At 36.7% G+C, this 17,960-nt stretch overlaps 1 protein-coding gene across 8 annotated transcripts in view; it reads right to left on the bottom strand.

The window, feature by feature from the left end:
• The window catches only part of UBR5 (ubiquitin protein ligase E3 component n-recognin 5), a 141,681-nt gene that overhangs the window by 62,919 nt on the left and 60,802 nt on the right, over positions 1 to 17,960 (bottom strand). For all 8 annotated transcript variants that reach the window (XM_033843190.2, XM_033843194.2, XM_033843192.2 and 5 more), the window contains exons 10-20: positions 14,586 to 14,702; positions 14,391 to 14,501; positions 13,635 to 13,789; positions 12,203 to 12,320; positions 8,865 to 9,049; positions 5,615 to 5,724; positions 4,665 to 4,777; positions 3,503 to 3,646; positions 3,306 to 3,417; positions 2,906 to 3,060; positions 2,448 to 2,645 (exon numbers count right to left, since the gene is read on the bottom strand). In XM_033843190.2, the coding sequence (XP_033699081.1) occupies positions 2,448 to 2,645; positions 2,906 to 3,060; positions 3,306 to 3,417; positions 3,503 to 3,646; positions 4,665 to 4,777; positions 5,615 to 5,724; positions 8,865 to 9,049; positions 12,203 to 12,320; positions 13,635 to 13,789; positions 14,391 to 14,501; positions 14,586 to 14,702 (1,518 nt within the window). The remainder of the gene's footprint in view (positions 1 to 2,447; positions 2,646 to 2,905; positions 3,061 to 3,305; positions 3,418 to 3,502; positions 3,647 to 4,664; positions 4,778 to 5,614; positions 5,725 to 8,864; positions 9,050 to 12,202; positions 12,321 to 13,634; positions 13,790 to 14,390; positions 14,502 to 14,585; positions 14,703 to 17,960) is intronic.

The raw sequence follows: 17,960 nt of genomic DNA on the forward strand, positions 1-17,960 counted from the left end.
TTCTGTGATTTTTGAATGCTGGCAACCAATCAAGAATTTTTAAATGATGTGAAGTCTATTTCTAGGGGCCACATTCAGACCACGACCACCTCCTTCAACCCCATACCCCTACCAGTTTGGAACCACTAGTCTAGTAGGTTAACAATTAAAGCTAAACTAAGAATATGAGCACTGTGTCTCTAAACAAAAGCTCATGGGTATCTCTCAGGAGCACCTAGATTCAGATTATTTTAGATGCAGTTCTAGTAAGTTTGCTTATCACCTCCAACCTAATGGAGGGTAAATAAGCTCCCATTCTAAGCTCCATTTCTATCTTTTATAGAAAGATTCCTCAAAAGAGTTGTCTAAGTTCCTCAACTCCCATTTTCTCCTTAGCTCACTCTAAATCAGGCCTGCATCCCCACTGTCAACAATGACCTAGATGGAGCCAAACGCAAAAGTCAGTATTCAGTACACGCCCTACTGTCCTACGGCATCATTTCATACACTTGAACAACACATCCTGCTTGACACATGCTCTTTGCTTAGCTTCCAAGACAAAACTCATTCGTTTCCCTCCAATTCCTTCTCAGTCTCTCATGCAGGTTTCTTTTTATCTCCTGGTATTTAAATGCTGAGACTATTTTCATGGCTCAGGCCTTAGATCTTTTTTCTCCTCCAAGACTTTAGTAATCTCATTCAGTATAAGTCCTTTAAATATCACAGATATACTGACAACTCCTAAGTACACTTCTCCAGCTTGGTCCCCTCTCTCCTGGTCTTCCAACTTACACATCTAACTGTATTCACCATCTCCTCTTGGCTATCTGATAAGAATCTTAAACTCCTGATCTCACCCCCCAGAACCTGCTTCAATCCTACAGTCTTCATCTCGATAAACAGCAACTTCACTCTTCAAAACCTTTTGCCCTCTGCTTCCTCTATTTGACACCCTATATTTAGCCATAAGCAAATCCTGTTGGCTCTACTTTAAAACGTATCTAGTATATCTACAGTCTAATCACTTATTATTCCACCTCCTGGGTCAAGCCAACATCACCTTCCACCTGAATTCTTTTAATAGCCTCCTAACTGGCCTCCCTACTTCCAACCCATCCCCCTTGTATTCTCAGCGTGTCAGCAATGACCTTTTGAAAATGTAAAGCAAATCAGGTCATTCTCTGCTCAAATTGCTCCAATAACTTCCAGTGGTGTTGCCTCCACATCTAACAAATACAAACACCTCAACCACAGTATGTTCAAAACTAAACTCATCCTTTCCCCTTATCCCATTTGTTTTTCCTATTTTTCTGGGGTTTTTTGGCTGCACCACACGGCATGCGGGATTCTAGTTCCCTGACCAGGGATTGAACGAACCCGTGCCCCCTGCAGTGGAAGCGGGGAGCCACAACCACTGGACCACCAGAGAATTTCCAGTTTCTCCAATTTTTCATTTCCCTATCATCCACACCTAAATCAGAAGCTTTACAACCCCTTCCTTTCATTTACTGCTGACATCCTGTCACCAAGCTTTAGAGCTTCTACTTCCTTAAGATCTCTTAAATCCATCCCCTCTTCCTTATTTCCAAGAGTTCAAGCTTAGGGCTTCCCTGGTGGTGCAGTGGTTGAGAGTCTGCCTGCCGATGCAGGGGACACAGGTTCGTGCCCCGGTCCAGGAAGATCCCACATGCCGCGGAGCGGCTGGGCCCATGAGCCATGGCCGCTGAGCCTGCGCGTCCGGAGCCTGTGCTCCGCAGCGGGAGAAGCCACAGCAGTGAGAGGCCCGCGTACCGCAAAAAAAAAAAAAAAAAAAAAAAAAAGAGTTCAAGCTTACTTTGTTTCTAACATGGATAATTACATTAGCTTTTTTATCTGGTCTCTAAACTTCTGTTCTCCATCCACTGCTCATCTTCTTTAAAAACACACAAAAAAAACCAGCTTAAAATCCTTCTCCTCCTAGCTTTCAGGGGAATGCTCAGGCCCCTTAGGTTAACGCACAAGGCACCCCAGTGCCTTTCTCCCACCTTATCACTTGCCACTCATTGATCCGTATAAGCCCTACCTTCTAGTTATATCAGAAGAATGTACATGTTCTCCCAACATGTACATTCTGAGATTCACAAAGGCTGCTCTTTGTGCCTGGGATAACACTTCCTACCTTCATCCTGCGTCTAGGAGACCCCTTATCTGATTCTTTAAAACTATATCCAGGTATCACCTCCTCAGAGAAGCCTCTACAGTCACAGTTTGATTTACAGCCCTCCCTTTTGTACTTCTACAACATTATGCATGCCTTACTCAAACGCTTAAATCACACTGTAATCAATGGTATACGCATCTCTCTTGTCCTAATAGACTATTAGTTCCCATAGGGAACCGGCAATGAATGATCTATTCAAGATTGTTTCCCTAGACTCCAGCAGTGCCTTCTGAATTGAAATGCCAAGTAGTTTCAAAAGTCAGATTACCTCTACAGCCATGATGATAATAGCAGCTTTCTTTTTGATTGTTGAATTGGCAGGAAGATTTATTAAAGAATGTACACCCATTCCAAGACTACTAATAGGTGGAAGATCAAGCCAATCAGGATCCCTTATTCCTCCCATGCAATCTTTGGCCATGGGGTAGATAGTGCCATTTCCATCTCGAAGAATAATAGGAGACTCCTATAATAGAGGTGAAAATTAAAAAGTTTGGCTCCCAATCAAAAATGTTATGTCTGATTTTTACAACAGTTATATTTATTTTCAAATTAGATTTTATATGTTTGTAATAGTGACCAAATAAGAAACTTAATATTAAAATATGTTGAATATTCTAAATTCTTCAATGTTTAATAACAAGCAAACTAGAGCCAAACCCTAAGCATCACAAAAATGCCAATGTTGTCATATAAATTTTCAAAAGCAAAAATAAGCCTCTATACCTGTCCAGCAGTAAAGATGGCTACATTCCTCTCATTCTGACCAAGGAAAGCAATGCTGCTTGTAGGGAAATTATTTTCCTGTTCTGCTTTTCCTGTAGCAAGATCAAAGATACAGTACCGTACCCAATTTCCAGTCTTCAAAACAGCATGCACACCTTCAGAAACACATAAATGTTAAAAAAAAAAAATGTTACACATCCTTAGTGAACTCTAGTAAGTACCTACCAAATTTTACATCTCTAGCCACATTTCAAATGTAGATACATTTCATTCCATAACGTTACACACAGGAGACAAAAACTGCCAAATGCCCCAAACCACTTTATCTAATTCCCATTCACTGCACAAGTATTAATAGAACATGGAGTATGCCAGTTAGAAAAGTTACAAAATCTTTTACCTTTGGAATCCACATTTACTGCTAATATTTCTGTTTTTTCAGGTATACAAAGCTTTTTAGGAGTCCTTTGGAAACAGTCAGGAACTTTTGGTGTTCCTCCAGTTTTGACAACCTGCATGACAAGGAATTTTGCTCTCAAATCTGTAACATACTCAGGGTCCCGACATTCACCTGCTGAGTGAGTCCTCTACACTTACCTGCAGTTCATCAATTCTAAGTAACCTACAATCCTGAAGGAGAGAAGAAGGGTCAGCATCTGAACCAGAGTTGTTTTGACAGTTTGTATTACTGGACGTTCCTGGAAATTTTACAGCAACATAGGCTCCATCCACTTTCAGCACCTAGAATACAGGTAAATACGATAAATGTTAACACTAACTCATATGAAATCAATATGCAAGTTAGAGTCATTGAACCAATTTAACACTGAAGGCACTTAATTCCTTATGAGTATGTTTCTTCAATGATCGTCAAGTTGTAAAATTAACCTGAACACACTCACCAAATATACTGTTGACATCTACTTCCATGACATATTATCCACAGACAACATAGGTAGAGTGAGCAATGCACAGAAAGCCAAGCACAGGACTTGAAACCAGAATACTTGAGTCCTACCTCTGCTACTTACTGCTTTTGATTTTAAGCCAATGTGATCGTCTTAGAAAAACATAGCTGCCCGTAAACTACAGTTCTATTTGAAATCAAAAGGCCTTTGTAAATTGCAGGACATGATGTATCTACTCTGCCCTTTAAGTCCAAATGAAAGACCATTCCATTTCACAAACTAAAGAGCAATCAGGAAAAGTTACTTTGCAGGTATTCTACAGCTATAGTCCCATTTTGTTTTTAAGAATGTGAAAGGACAAAGGTGAAATTAATGGCATTCCAGCTGATGAACTCTACTCACTTGGTTTCTTAGGAGGCAAGACCCTCTCCAGGAAGAAGGGAAGAGAAAGTGGAAGCTTAAAGACAGTAGCAAGATTTTTAAATGTTATGGAAGATCATCTCCATTAAAACTGTATAAGTCCCAAAGAATGGACTGTATCAAAAAGTAATGTTATTATCTCTTAGCAACTTTTCTGTAAATCTAAAATTATTCCAAAATAACACTTTTTAAAAAAAGCAGAATATCACCATAAATGCTCAAGGAGAGGTATAATAATCTTCAGTTCATCTGTCAGGGACAAAGGAGATACGTGCATCAGATTAAAGGATGGGACTAAAGAGATCATTAGAGGTGATAAATAAAGCAGCCTTGAGGAAAGGGCTGATGAGCACTCACCAACCGTAAGTTCTTCGATAACCAATACCATTATAGTTCAGTTAGTAACTAATTCTTAGACATTCTGAACAAACCTTGCCAACAGGAACATTCTTAACATCTTCCACAAAAACGACTTCCCGAAGAGACCACTGCTCTTCGTTCACCTTTTCCTCCTCTTTTGGGGCAGGGGTGGACCGTCGTCGTTCTTAGACAACAACAAAATGGTAAGTACCAAAAAGAAAATGTGAAAGAGACTTTATAGATTTCATCTAAATATATGAAAAAAGATCATTTGTAAAGGGATACATAACTGAGACATCTAAATAAATTTCATGAACTACTGCTTTATGAATTGAGCTTTCATAACTAACTTCCACTTTAAATGAATTCATAGTGAAAAATATCCATGTTTGTTAATGCCTAACAATATTAACACTACTATAAACAACTGCAAAGAAGTATTTAAAAATTTTAAACTTATTCTGGACCCTCAAAATTAGGGCTATCGGACCCATGTTTAAAAAGGAGGATCTGTTGGGCTGTTCTTAAAACTAGCACATGACTATTGAAAACTTTCAATTTCCTCAAGTACAAAGCAATTAAAACTAGAAAATAAATGTACTTTGGTAAGCTTTTTTAAAAAAAATTCTTTAAATCCAAGGTGCAGTAGTAAATCTAGGTTTTTAAATTCTACAAATTCTGAGCGAAAGTTGTGACCAAGCCATAACCAATCTACAATAATAGTCCCAACAAAGGTAGGCAGATATTCTAGAGGGGCAATTATTTCCTTCTATTACTGCAATGCACTTTACATATTGCAGCAAATTATAACTCGCAAAAACAACAAGAATACGCAACACTGTAAATACTGTTTTTCTATTTAAATAAAGTTGCACATTGAAAAAAATCAAACTAGTAGGAACACAATTTATATTAAAAGATATTAAAAATGGTCTGAGTTGCCTCAAATCAGAAACAAACTGAACACAGCTCTCTGCCTGGGATCTTACTTTGACCAATGTGTACTACACATAAAACTTACTATACGGCATTGATGCACTGCTGGCAATGGAGGATGCATCACTACACGTGGATGCTGGAGATGGTGGAGGACCCATTTCTGTTTTCACAGGTTCCTGCTTACTTTCAGGCCTGCAATTAGAAATAAGATTCTCCTTATAATTAGGAAAATGACATATTAGGAACCTGTCGAATGGCTTATTTTTAAGACTCAAGTTTATTCTCATTAGGGAATGAAATAGTAAAAACTTATACAAAATGGTTATTCTTTAGGATGCAAACTGAAAAAGATACACATTGCATACTTCAAATTTTTCTTAATGTTTTAAAATAGGAAAGAAATATACTATGTGAAGCTATCAACAACGTGGAACAATGGTTCAGATAAGCCTTATCTAGGAATAACAACAAAAGCTACACTCAATTTATCAATATAGCTTTATCATAAGCCTCTTGAGAAACAAGTTTCACACTTCAGTAAATCCTGACTTGGACACTGCAATTTAACTGAAAAGATGATAAAGGCAAATAAATAAAAAGTCTACTATATCATTAATTTCCTAGAGTTCAAAGAAGGAACTCTCCTTGCAATGGCTTACAAAACTTTACCACCAGATGGTCCAAGAATAATCACCTGCTATAACTGAAATGAGAAATTATAGTATTAATAAACTATCCCTCTTCCTTGAGTTATTTCATTAATGCTGTACTCGAGAAGATAACTATAGCAACTACATAATATTCTACAGATGGTAAAAATATATTTTTATTCATTAAAAGGCAGAAATCAATTTTTAGAGAGAAAAGTCATGTATTACTCAGAAATTTGTTATATATAGATTATGCTGGCATATATTATAATCAGGGCTATCATCTTAACCCCCTCATCTGCTATTAACCCCACCAGGAATTTCACCTGAGTTTAGAAATAGTCCATAGAAAAACAGCGTTATTTTTACCAGCATCTTAGCAAAGTTCTCAGTACAAGCACACATGAACACTCATGGCTGCTCTGCAAATCCTGTGACAGTGGAAGCAAGCCAGTACTGACTCATCACGAGCACGCTTAAAGTCAGCACGTTTCCATGACTATAAGAGTCTACTGACATGAAAATGATTATCTTCTTAACATTTAATTTCACTTAGCTCTTTTACCAAGTTTATTAATAAAGAAGGCAAATTTCAAGGAAGGTTCTGAAAAACTTAATAAATCACAGGATATAAATACCACATCCTATTTTAATCTCGTTTTCTATTTGTGCACATCAAAAAGATTTCAAATGCTCTTTACAAAGTTTCATAAACAATGAAAATGTATTTTGCTACTTTTATTTCTAGGATAAAAACAATCAATGCAAATAGAGGGAAAGTCTATCCACCTATTTTTAAAAACAATATATGGAATCTAAAAAAAGAAAAAAAAATGATCATGAAGAATCTAGGGGCAAGATGGGAATAAAGACACAGACCTACTAGAGAATGGACTTGAGGATATGGGGAGGGGGAAGGGTAAGCTGTGACAAAGTGAGAGAGTGGCATGGACACATATACACTACCAAACGTAAGGTAGATAGCTAGTGGGAAGCAGCCGCATAGCACAGGGAGATCAGCTCGGTGCCTTGTGACCACCTAGAGGGGTGGGATAGGGAGGGTGGGAGGGAGACGCAAGAGGGAGGGGATATGGGGATATATGTATATGTATAGCTGATTCACTTTGTTATACAGCAGAAACTAACACGCCACTGTAAGGCAATTATACTCCAATAAAGACGTTAAAAAAAAAAAGATGGCATGTCACATCCTACTCAACACTTTGGTTTCTCCCTTTGAAGAAGCAAAGGAAGAGAGCTGCCAAGCAAGGATCAACTTATGACCTAAGAGAAGTCATGTATCACTAGCCATCAACAAGCATCTCCACCATCGTGCTAAACACCCAGACCAAGAGTATGACCTACCCTGGGATAAAACGTGGGAGTTTAGGGGAGATGGCAATGTGGTATTTTCACTTATGCCTTTGCCTGCAATGAAGTAAGCCTTTAAAAAGCAAGTGTCTAGAGTCTGGTATTAAGAATGCTCAATTCGATCAGCTAATATGGGCTAGATAAGGAAGAGGATTCTAAAAAACCTTTTTCTCTTACACGGGTTCCTTATAAATCTAGTGCCAGCTGAAATTCATGTGCTTGGAAAATATCCACACCGTGTCTTGCACTTTAATATAAAGTATTATAAATCCATTTAATTGAATAAACATATTCTAAAACAAAAAAATAAATAAATTTAAAAAATAAAAACAAGACAGAGAGCACAAAATAAGCAAAAAACTTAATTAGGCATAAATTACAGTAGCTTTGGTTTATAAAAGAATATCTTTAAACTTATTTTAACAGTAATCCTTGTACAATCATTACATTGATTTGAGCAAAAAATTTCGAAACTTTAAAAATCTATATGTATAGTACAGTCCCAATCATTTCTTTTCAATGCTTGTATAATTTAGAATGAAAGAAAATAGTATACCAAAATATTTAAAATGCTATTTCTGGAATGTGATATTATATTACTCTTCCACGTTTCTATAATGCTCATGTATTTTTACAACATTAAAAAAAAAAGTAATTTTGAAACTTTACTAAAGTGTTTAAGATCATGTACCAAACAACCAAATCATAAAGATGAGTAGATGCTTCTAAAAGTACAGCTGTTAAGATCTGTGTACCTGGCTCCCAAACAGTAAGCCAGCCCCAGAATGTGGGTTATACACAATTCAGTGGTATTTCTGTTCACATATCCCCCCCAACCCAAAAGTTTACAAATCCTTTATAGAATTTCCCTCCCCAAGCACATTAACCTGTAAAACCCTTTCAATGATCAAGATGCAGGCAAGATGTTTGGTAGAAATTAAGATGATTATACATGGAGAGAGGAGGAAAAAGTCTGCCTAAGACAGTATGGCTGAACATATTATCACTGCTATACAACACCTTCCAAGGATGAACTCTAATGACAAAACAAAGACATCAAAAGAGAACCCTACACTGCCATTCTGGCCACCAAACATTAAGAATAACTATAATATACAAATATTAACCAATTTGCAAACAGTAAATTTTACCAATTCCTTTGAAAATTCATGGGGATCTTAATAAGACCCCCTCACGTTAACACTTGTCTAAGTCACTGTACACCTCTAAGTCTCCTTGGTACCCCCCTTCACATACAGAGCAAACTAGAAACTGATGTTAAATCAAGATTAGTTAGGGCATAGTACTTACTTAGCTTCAGTAGTTTTGCTAGCTTTGTCCATGCTTTTCAAGCTCTCAGGAGATCTAAGCTGAAACCTACAGCTATCATTCATATTCCAAACTGACTCCATTAAGACACCAACTTTAGGAATCCCAGCACTAATTGAAAATGCAACTGCTCCAGCATGATAGAGAGGATTATTTCTTAGGCATACCTAGCAAACAAAAGAAAAATCACCATCAAGATGACAATTTTAAAACAAACTAGAGGAGTTACGTGTTCCCAAATTATGGAGCAGGAATAATTGGCACATTTGCTAAAAATGAACTTTAAAATTTCATGCAGCAAATAACCTGACCATTCTGCCACAAGGACACAGAAGAGAAATAGCAGAGAAGAAACTAAAAAGGTTATTATTTAAAAAGTGAAATGTGAACAATTACATTTTTTTATCTGTTTCTTATAATTTGAAATTATTTTCTTCCTTAATTCATGATGCTATATATAGGCTCCATAACTTCAACTCTACCAATACTTGTTTCCCTCAGAAGACTGTTGTTTCCTACAAGCCAGAATTTTCACTGAATAATATAAGTTTTCTCTTAAATTAGAAAAAGAATATGTAGACATTAGTGTTAGAAGTTAACTGAGTTCAGCAGTGAATAACCTATAAATCTTCACTGCCATGGAGCACCCCTAGGTCATACTCTAAAACCAATAACCTCTAAGGTGACACTGCCAAATGCACCAACAGTAACTCAAAATGAGGTATGAACATTATTTCTGGAAATCTCTTTTGATTCTAAAGCAGCCCAATCTTACTTTCTGTTCAGTCATCCAGTGACTAACGATTATGTTATATTTGACAGTGGACTATATGATGATCATGTTTTTTGTCAATTTATAATTAAATATAAGTCACACAGTCTTAAGAAGGTGGTACATTTGAGAAGTACAGGAACTGGAAATACTGACACAGAGCAGGAGTTCTGTCAAAGAATAGTTGTGTGTCACTAAATATAGCTCTGTGGCATAGAATGAATAGTTCAGAAGAGCCGACTTCTTGAAAAGGGTATGTCCTGCTTAGGTTGACTTAAAGAGAGGTTTTATCCATAAATTTTTGGAAAATACTGGTGAAAGCTTAAATACTGAAAGAGGATCAACAAGAAAGAAGGCTGTAATTGTCAAAGAAATGTGGCAAGATATATTAGAAGTTATCCATTAACACCTTCTTATAAAAATAAATGCACCTTAGAGACAAGGAGGTGTATATCCAGCATATAAGAAGACATGAAATGAATATTTGCTAAACATACTACTCTCCACAATTATGATCTGTGAGTGCAGGTGCGGCTGCAAACTCTTAACTGATCGACCATTCTTTCTGATGTTAACATATGAACGATTTCCCCATTATGTGGCCATGACTGTCTTAAACCTCCAGTTTTCTACACTTTAAAACAAAATCTTATTCTATACCAAAGTATTGGAATATGCTGCTATTTTTCACCAATTTAGTGCCAAGCTATTGCTTAAAACTTTTCTTCAGTGCATCTTTAAAGGATTTTTCTACCCTCCCTGTCTATAGTAATGTCATCCTACATGCTAATAAGGCATCTGCCAGGATATTCTGCTAATATGTGAGTCTAATAAATAAGGAACTTTGAAAACATGAGAAATCAGTATGTGAACTGAATAAGAAAAAGGGAGCTCCTAGAAAAGAGAGATCTGTCCAAACCAACTGATGTAAATAATGAAGACTAAACAACAATATTCAAAATAATGGGTAATTGCTGAAAACTTCCTAGTTGGAAGGCCAACAAAGGAGTCAGAACAAGACAACCATGAATAGGACCAAAACAAATGGGAGTCCCAAACAAAAATAAGAAGTACATAAGCTGAGTTTTGGAGAAAAGTAACAGCTAAAGCAGTGATTACTTTTTAAGACATAGGTAATGTAAACATGATACCACCTTACAGTGATGAGAAAAAGCTGAATTGAAAAAAAAGTGCTAGATGAGGAAATTAGTGCCATGTTACGTCACAAAACCCAACACTTGTCTAAGCGTTAGGGATTATAAAGTCCTTAAACACTCATTGCAGCACTTGCTATAATGAATATAAATATCGACTTTTAACCCGAAGATAAATTTCTAACAGAATCTAATGAATTAGAAGTATAACGGTAGCGTTCAGACTCTTTTGGTCTCAGGACCGTCTCCCCTTTTTAAATATTACCAAGAATCCCCAAATCTTTTGTTTATGTGGGTCATATATAGTTGGTATTTAATGTATTAGTAATTAAAACTGAAAATTTTAAATATTTAATATTAATAAACCCCATGTTAATATAATTTATAAAAATAACTACATTTTTTAAAAAATCAGCAAGAAAAGTGGCATTGTTTACATTTTTGCAAATCTCTTAATGTCTAATTTAATGGAAGACAGCTGGAGTCCCATGTATGCTCCTGCATTCAATTTGCTGTAATATGTTACTTTAGCTAAAGTATATGACAACAACTCAGCCTTACACAGATAGGTAACTGGAAAAAGAAGGACTCTCAGATCCCCCGAAAGGGCTGAGAAGCCAGCAGGAGTCCTTGGACCACACTTTGAGAACCATTGGGGTACTAGAAAATCACATTCCATAAGATATATATATAAGAGGCTAAAACCATCTCAGAAACTAGTAGAAACACGAGGATTTGACGAAGACTCCTGCCTCATGCTGACAATATTGCCAGAGAGCAGTATCTTTCAAACTGCTTGGTCATAAGAATCATCTGGGATGTTTGTGACACATAAGGGAGCCTGTGTCCTACCACCAACCAACTGAAAGAATAATTCAGGCAAGGGGCTCCAGACTCTACATTTTTAAACTCTACATTTAAGTACCAAATGATTCTTAAAACCAGGCTAATCTGAGATTCCTGTCCCACAGGAAAACCAGCTGACATCAGGGCAGAATCTATGTTACTCAGCTATTGAGTGAAAAGTGATGTGGCACATACATACTACTGGAACCAGGTCCTTCAAATGACATTCATTTATAAAACTGCCTACAGGGGAATTAATTACAGGGGAAGAAATGATTTTGATGAGCAACAATGTCCCTTAGGACAGACTTAATTCTTTTTTTTTTTAATATGTATTTATTTATTTTGCCTGCAGTATGCAGACTTCTTAGTTGAGGTACGCGGACTTCTTAGTTGCAGCGTATGAACTCTTAGTGGCGGGCATGCATGTGGGATCTAGTTCCCCGACCAGGGATCAAATCTGGGGCCCCCTGCATTAGGAGCGTGGAGACTTACCCAAGGAAGACCACCAGAGAAGTCTCAGGACAGACTTAATTCTAACCACTTACCTGGGTACCAACAGTGATGTTCGGCATTGAAGAAATACCAGCACTAGATTTGGGCTTTTTGTTTTTTGCTCTAGCTTTCTCTAACATTTTTTTCCTTTGACTAAAAGGGACTACACCCCTGAAAAGCAAAAATTGGACAAATAAGCGGCGAAGAAGCCCATTAAATAAATCTGAAATTATACACATTATATTTAAGTATTACTTGTATATTCCTTCTCTAATATTTTTGCCTCAGTATAATATTAGCATGTGTAACTTATTAATAATCATAACTTGATCACAGGTTTACAATACATAACTGGGTCCACTTTTATTAAACATTTAGGATTAAAAGTCACAGGAAATTCATCATTTGATATTTACTTCCAAATAATTCTGTTTCATTAGTAAATTCCCCTATACATTACTTCTGCCAATGCAAAGTTGCTGATAATTCCCTAAAACACAACAGAAAATACATTTGAAGCCCCTTTCGAACATTAAAGGAATAATTAAATGAGGCACAGAATATTCATACAATGACATACTTTAATAACCTTTAAAATTATATTTTATGTAGCTGTTAAATGAAAAAAGTATGAAAAACACTCTAAGTTTCTAATTAAATAAAAGCAAAGTACACGTTTATATATAGGAAAAAAAAAAGATTAATAAAATACTCCCAAAATGTTAATAGTAGTTACATTTGGGTTGTAGGATTATAGGTGATTTTTGTTTCTACTTTATACCTTTTAAAAATTTCATAATTATAGTCACTAAGTATGTATTATTTTTATAAGCTTTTCTTTATCTTAAGGGTTTTTTCCAATGTTACTTTGCTCCAAAGTGAAAATTTCCCTCTCTATAAAGCATTAGCTTTTTTTTTTTTAATTGAAGTATAGTTGATTTACAATGATGTGTTAGTTTCTGGTATACACCAAAGTGATTCAGTTATTATATTACATTATATATATATATATATATAAAAAAAATGTGAAATATATACGAATATTAGATGTATATTCTATATATAGAATATGAAAAAGAATATATATACACATATAAAATATAAATAAAAACAAGTAATCTTTTCAAAAGGATTGTGGTCAAAATATATATATATTCTTTTTCATATTCTCTATATAATATTCTTTTTCATATTCTTTACCATTATGGTTTATTACAGGATATTGTATATAGTTCTCTGTGCTATACAGTAGGACCTTGTTGTGTGTCTATTTTCTATAGAGCAGTTTCTATCTGCCAATCCCAGACTCCTAGTTTATCTCTCCCCTACCCCCTTTCCCCTTTGGTAACCATATGTTTGTTTTCTGTGAGTCTAAAGCATTATCTTTCAACTGACCTTCTCTGTTGGTATTCCACTACTCAAAGCACCTATCTGTGTACATAAAAGCATCCACTGATATGAAATACCCCCCTCTGTGATACTCACCACCAATATAAATTGTTCTCTAGCTGTGCGCAGGTATAAAGGGCACAGCAATGTAAAGAAACAATCCGTTCTCCTTGAAGTTCTGAGTAAGTCTGTGCGGTGTGCTCTAATTTAGAAGCCACAGAACTTAAAGTTTCATCTACCCATGTAGCAACCTAAAGATAAAACACCAGAGGATTAAATAAAAACAAGTAATCTTTTCAAAAGGATTGTGGTCAAAACGAGGGTAAGGAATACCTACACTCTGGACTGGAATTCTAAAGGCTAGAAAAAAAAGTAATTCAGAAAAGCTCCTTAATAAGACTAGAAACTAAAATACTTTCTTCACGCAAGTCAATCAAAATACTAGTTATTGAAATAAATGTCTAAAAGCCATCTCTAAGGCATTAATTTAAAGTCCATATCTGCTCCAACAATTTTTAAACGAATTTAGTGACTCTAAAGTCACACTGATAATCTGAGATATAATATCCATACTTCCTCAATCTATCTACTGTAGTTCTTCAATATCTCCTCTTTTGCCAGGACTTAGCGTGAATATTTTTCCTTCCCTTAAAGTAGAAAGCTATCTCTGAAAAGGAATTATAATACAGAGATAAACCAGCAATAAAAAGATTATACATTGGATTACTGTACTAAGGCTTGAGACACTTTGTTATTTGCAGATCTAGTTAGATAGAAATGAAAAGATGGAAAAGGGGCAGGGAGAGGAAGAAAATCAAGAATTTAAGAAATGTTTTTCACAGTGTGTCATACCTTGTTATTTTCTGTAGCTACAGTTGCTCTTATGCTATTTGCAGACAGGAGAACTATCTTTTCATTGGTTAGCCCCAAAAATGTTGCTCGTGGATGATGTAAGGAAGGATTCTTTGAAAGCATAAGAAAAGTGATTACCATTTTGTATGCTGATTTGAAGAGCTATTTAAAGGAAGATTTAATATAATGAAATACCTGTGCATTTCTGTAAGGCTCAGATTCACTCCACTTCCACTGATAAAGTTCTCCTTTACTGCTGACAGCCAAAAGCTCAGAATACAGAGCCCCAATACAGATGAATTTTGTTCCATCCTGTAAAGTGGAAATAACACAGTGGTATAAATATAACAACTGCCAAACTTAAAGATTCAGATACATCACATTAATTACTACATCAAATTTCGATTAATTATGTGAACACACAAACCGCTTTAGCAAAGTCTCCAGCACAGCCCGCAATGCCCTCCTTTAAGTGGCCTGGGTGCCCCACCCCCGCCCCCATGCCTCCGAACTCACTCTCCTCCAGTCATACTGGCCTTTTTCCTGCTCCTGCCAGTATCCCACCATGTCCTTGTCATTCTCTTGTTGTTCTCAGGTGACTCACTCCCTCTCCTCAATCAAGTCTGCTCAAATGAGACCTTCCCTGACTGCACTATCTACAAAATCAGCACTCTAATATTCCATCTCCTGACTCTGCTTTCTTTAGTTCACAGCACTTCACAACTTGACATATTTACTTGACGTATTTACTCATTTATAGTCTACTTCACTCAAATATAAGCTTTGTCTTGTTCACCACTGTATCCCTTGTTCTTAGAACAGTGAACAGAGTAGATGCTCAATAAACGTGTTGAATAAATGAAGAAAAAACAGACTAAGGAGTTGAAGTGGGGAAAGTCGAGTATCAACACAAGATTCCTTCCCTGTAGGCTATTCCAAGCTGCTGAAACAAGTGTCTGTGTTGTTTTTTAAGGTAAAAGTTCATTTAGTTTTAAAGCAATGCACATGCAATGAGTCGGAACGCAATTAAATTATAAAAAGTGCAGACAATAAATTAATAATATAAATGATAAAGTGATAATTTTCTTAACATAAGACCAAAATGACCAGAAATCTCACAGCAAAGCTTGCCAATAACAGATTTTACGTTGTATTTTTGCCACTGCAAAACTTCTCCTGCTCTCTTTGATGTTCTGGCTCCAGAGTATGCTAAACTAATGGCGTCTTTTTAGGTTTCTGTCAAATTCCAATCTTATTTGGTCAGATGGGTTATGGTGCTCAGCTATAGTCTGTGAAGCCTGTCAAGACTTATAATAACAACAGGTTATGCCTCAGAGCTGTATAGAAAGAACACTAATTTTTTTTTTTTGCAGTTTCATGCTGTTGATTTTTCTTTTTTAAAATGTAAGCCACTAATTGTTTAAGAAAAAATTTTAAACCAAAAGTTGCATATTAATATTACACACAAACCAAAACACAAGTGACTTTTTTTTTTTTTTTTGCGGTACGCAGGCCTCTCACTGTCGTGGCCTCTCCCGTTGCGGAGCACAGGCTCCAGACGCGCAGACTCAGCGGTCATGGCTCACAGGCCCAGCCCCTCCGCGGCATGTGGGATCTTCCCGGCCCGGGGCATGAACCTGTGTCCCCTGCATCAGCAGGCGGACTCTCAACCACTGTGCCACCAGGGAAGCCCAACACAAGTGACTTTTAGCACAGTACATACATGCTTACATAAACTCAAATATTTACACATTTAAAACAATTTCCATTTAACATACGAAATTTCTGAAATACATAAAAGCATTAATACTTTCTATAAAACTACAATTAAAACATCAAGTGCTTTCTTGGAGTTTCAAGTTACCTCTTTAAAATAAGATCTTGCTTGCATATATAGTCTTTCTCCAATAATCAGTATGAACTTTTTTTCCCCCCAAGAGGTTTATTTTCCAGGTACATTATAAGCTCAAGAAAACGGACCCAACAATTATGCAATGTAATTATGTCACAACAACTTAATTGCACATAATGCTTTAAAGTAGGTTTGGATGAAGTTCTCAAACACTTTGGTATATGTTCTTCAGGGACTTCTGTTAGAAACAACAGGAATTTTAAGCCCCTTCAATCCCCATTTTGCTTTAAAATGGACAAGTCTTTGGTTAAAGTTCTATATTTTGGGCATTTATTATTAATTAAAATGGTCCCCAAACCAATAAATGGCGCTGATGTATTATTAGTTTACAAGACTTCATTTAACTTGTTTCTGATGCAGTGGGAAGCTATAGATATTCATTTATTATAACATGTCATTGATAGTTTCAATCTTTCACTTATAAGCAGACAAATCAATAGGTTTAGTCAGTATCTCTGTTCATTTTCTGTTATAATCTAAACTATACAGTAACTTCCAGTAACTATAGATACTGAAGAACACTAATTTTAATCTTCTATTTTACCAGTGCCAATCAGCTCTATTTTCAAGTCACATCTATGGAGGGATGGGAAAGAGACCGAACTTGAAATTTTCCAACTTAGCAATTCTACTCTTCCCTTCACCATGGGTATCTGAAAAACACACCGTGTACTTTCTCCAGGGCTGCTGCATCAAATCTTAACATTTCTACCTCACACTTCCTTCTCGACCCCTTGGTTAAAGAGATGATAGAATCAGACCAAGTTGAGTCCAAAACCTGGATCCAACACTTATTAAGTAGGTAACTTCAGATAAGTTATGTAACTTCTCTGAACCCATTTCTTCACTTCTAAAATGGGTATAATAATAACACGATGGGGAGGGGGGCGGTAAAAACCAAATAAAGTAACATATATTAAAGCACCTGGCACAAATAAGTGGTCAAATTCAACTCTGGTTACTCTGCTGCCCTGACTTCATCTCCTACTCACCCAAAAGGCTCAAGCTTCCTGAGTATTTCCATCTCCATCCAGACTTACTTAATGAAAAAATACCATTCTCCCCTCCCCCTCCCCTTCTCAGAGAAAGAAGTGTTCCTCTCTACTATCTAAGGACAGCTCACCACACACAGTGGACACAACCCTCTCTCATTACCTCCACAACCGTCCAAACCCGCCTGCCCTTCAGTCTTAGGCCCGGAGAAGTGAACTGTCACCCGGCGTCCGTCTCACCTCACCGGCTTGCACTGACAGCCACGCCTGCTCTTCCAACAGCCTTATCGATGCCCCGTGCATTGAACCAATCCATCTTCTCTCTTCAAACTCTTTGAACCATTGGACCCTGTTCATCACCAGTTCTAGAACCTCTCCTCTCCCTTGTTCATAGGTCACTACTCTCTACTGGTCTTCCTCCTATCTTCATGACTACAGTAATTTTTCCACCTTCCTTGTACCACCACGTACTCCCTGACCCAGATTCTGTCCTTGTCCGTTTATTCAAATGATGTTCCACCCTCAGCCTAAGTGACTGTATCCACTGGGGCGCCACGCTTTTAAACATGTAAATCTTCTATCTGCAGACTAACCTGCAGATTAACTGCCTGGATGTCTGAAAAGCACCCTACCATCTCCAAAATGAATTCATCGTCTCCTCCAAAG

This window comes from Tursiops truncatus, chromosome 17 (assembly GCF_011762595.2).
Source record: "Tursiops truncatus isolate mTurTru1 chromosome 17, mTurTru1.mat.Y, whole genome shotgun sequence".
NCBI lineage: Eukaryota > Metazoa > Chordata > Mammalia > Artiodactyla > Delphinidae > Tursiops > Tursiops truncatus.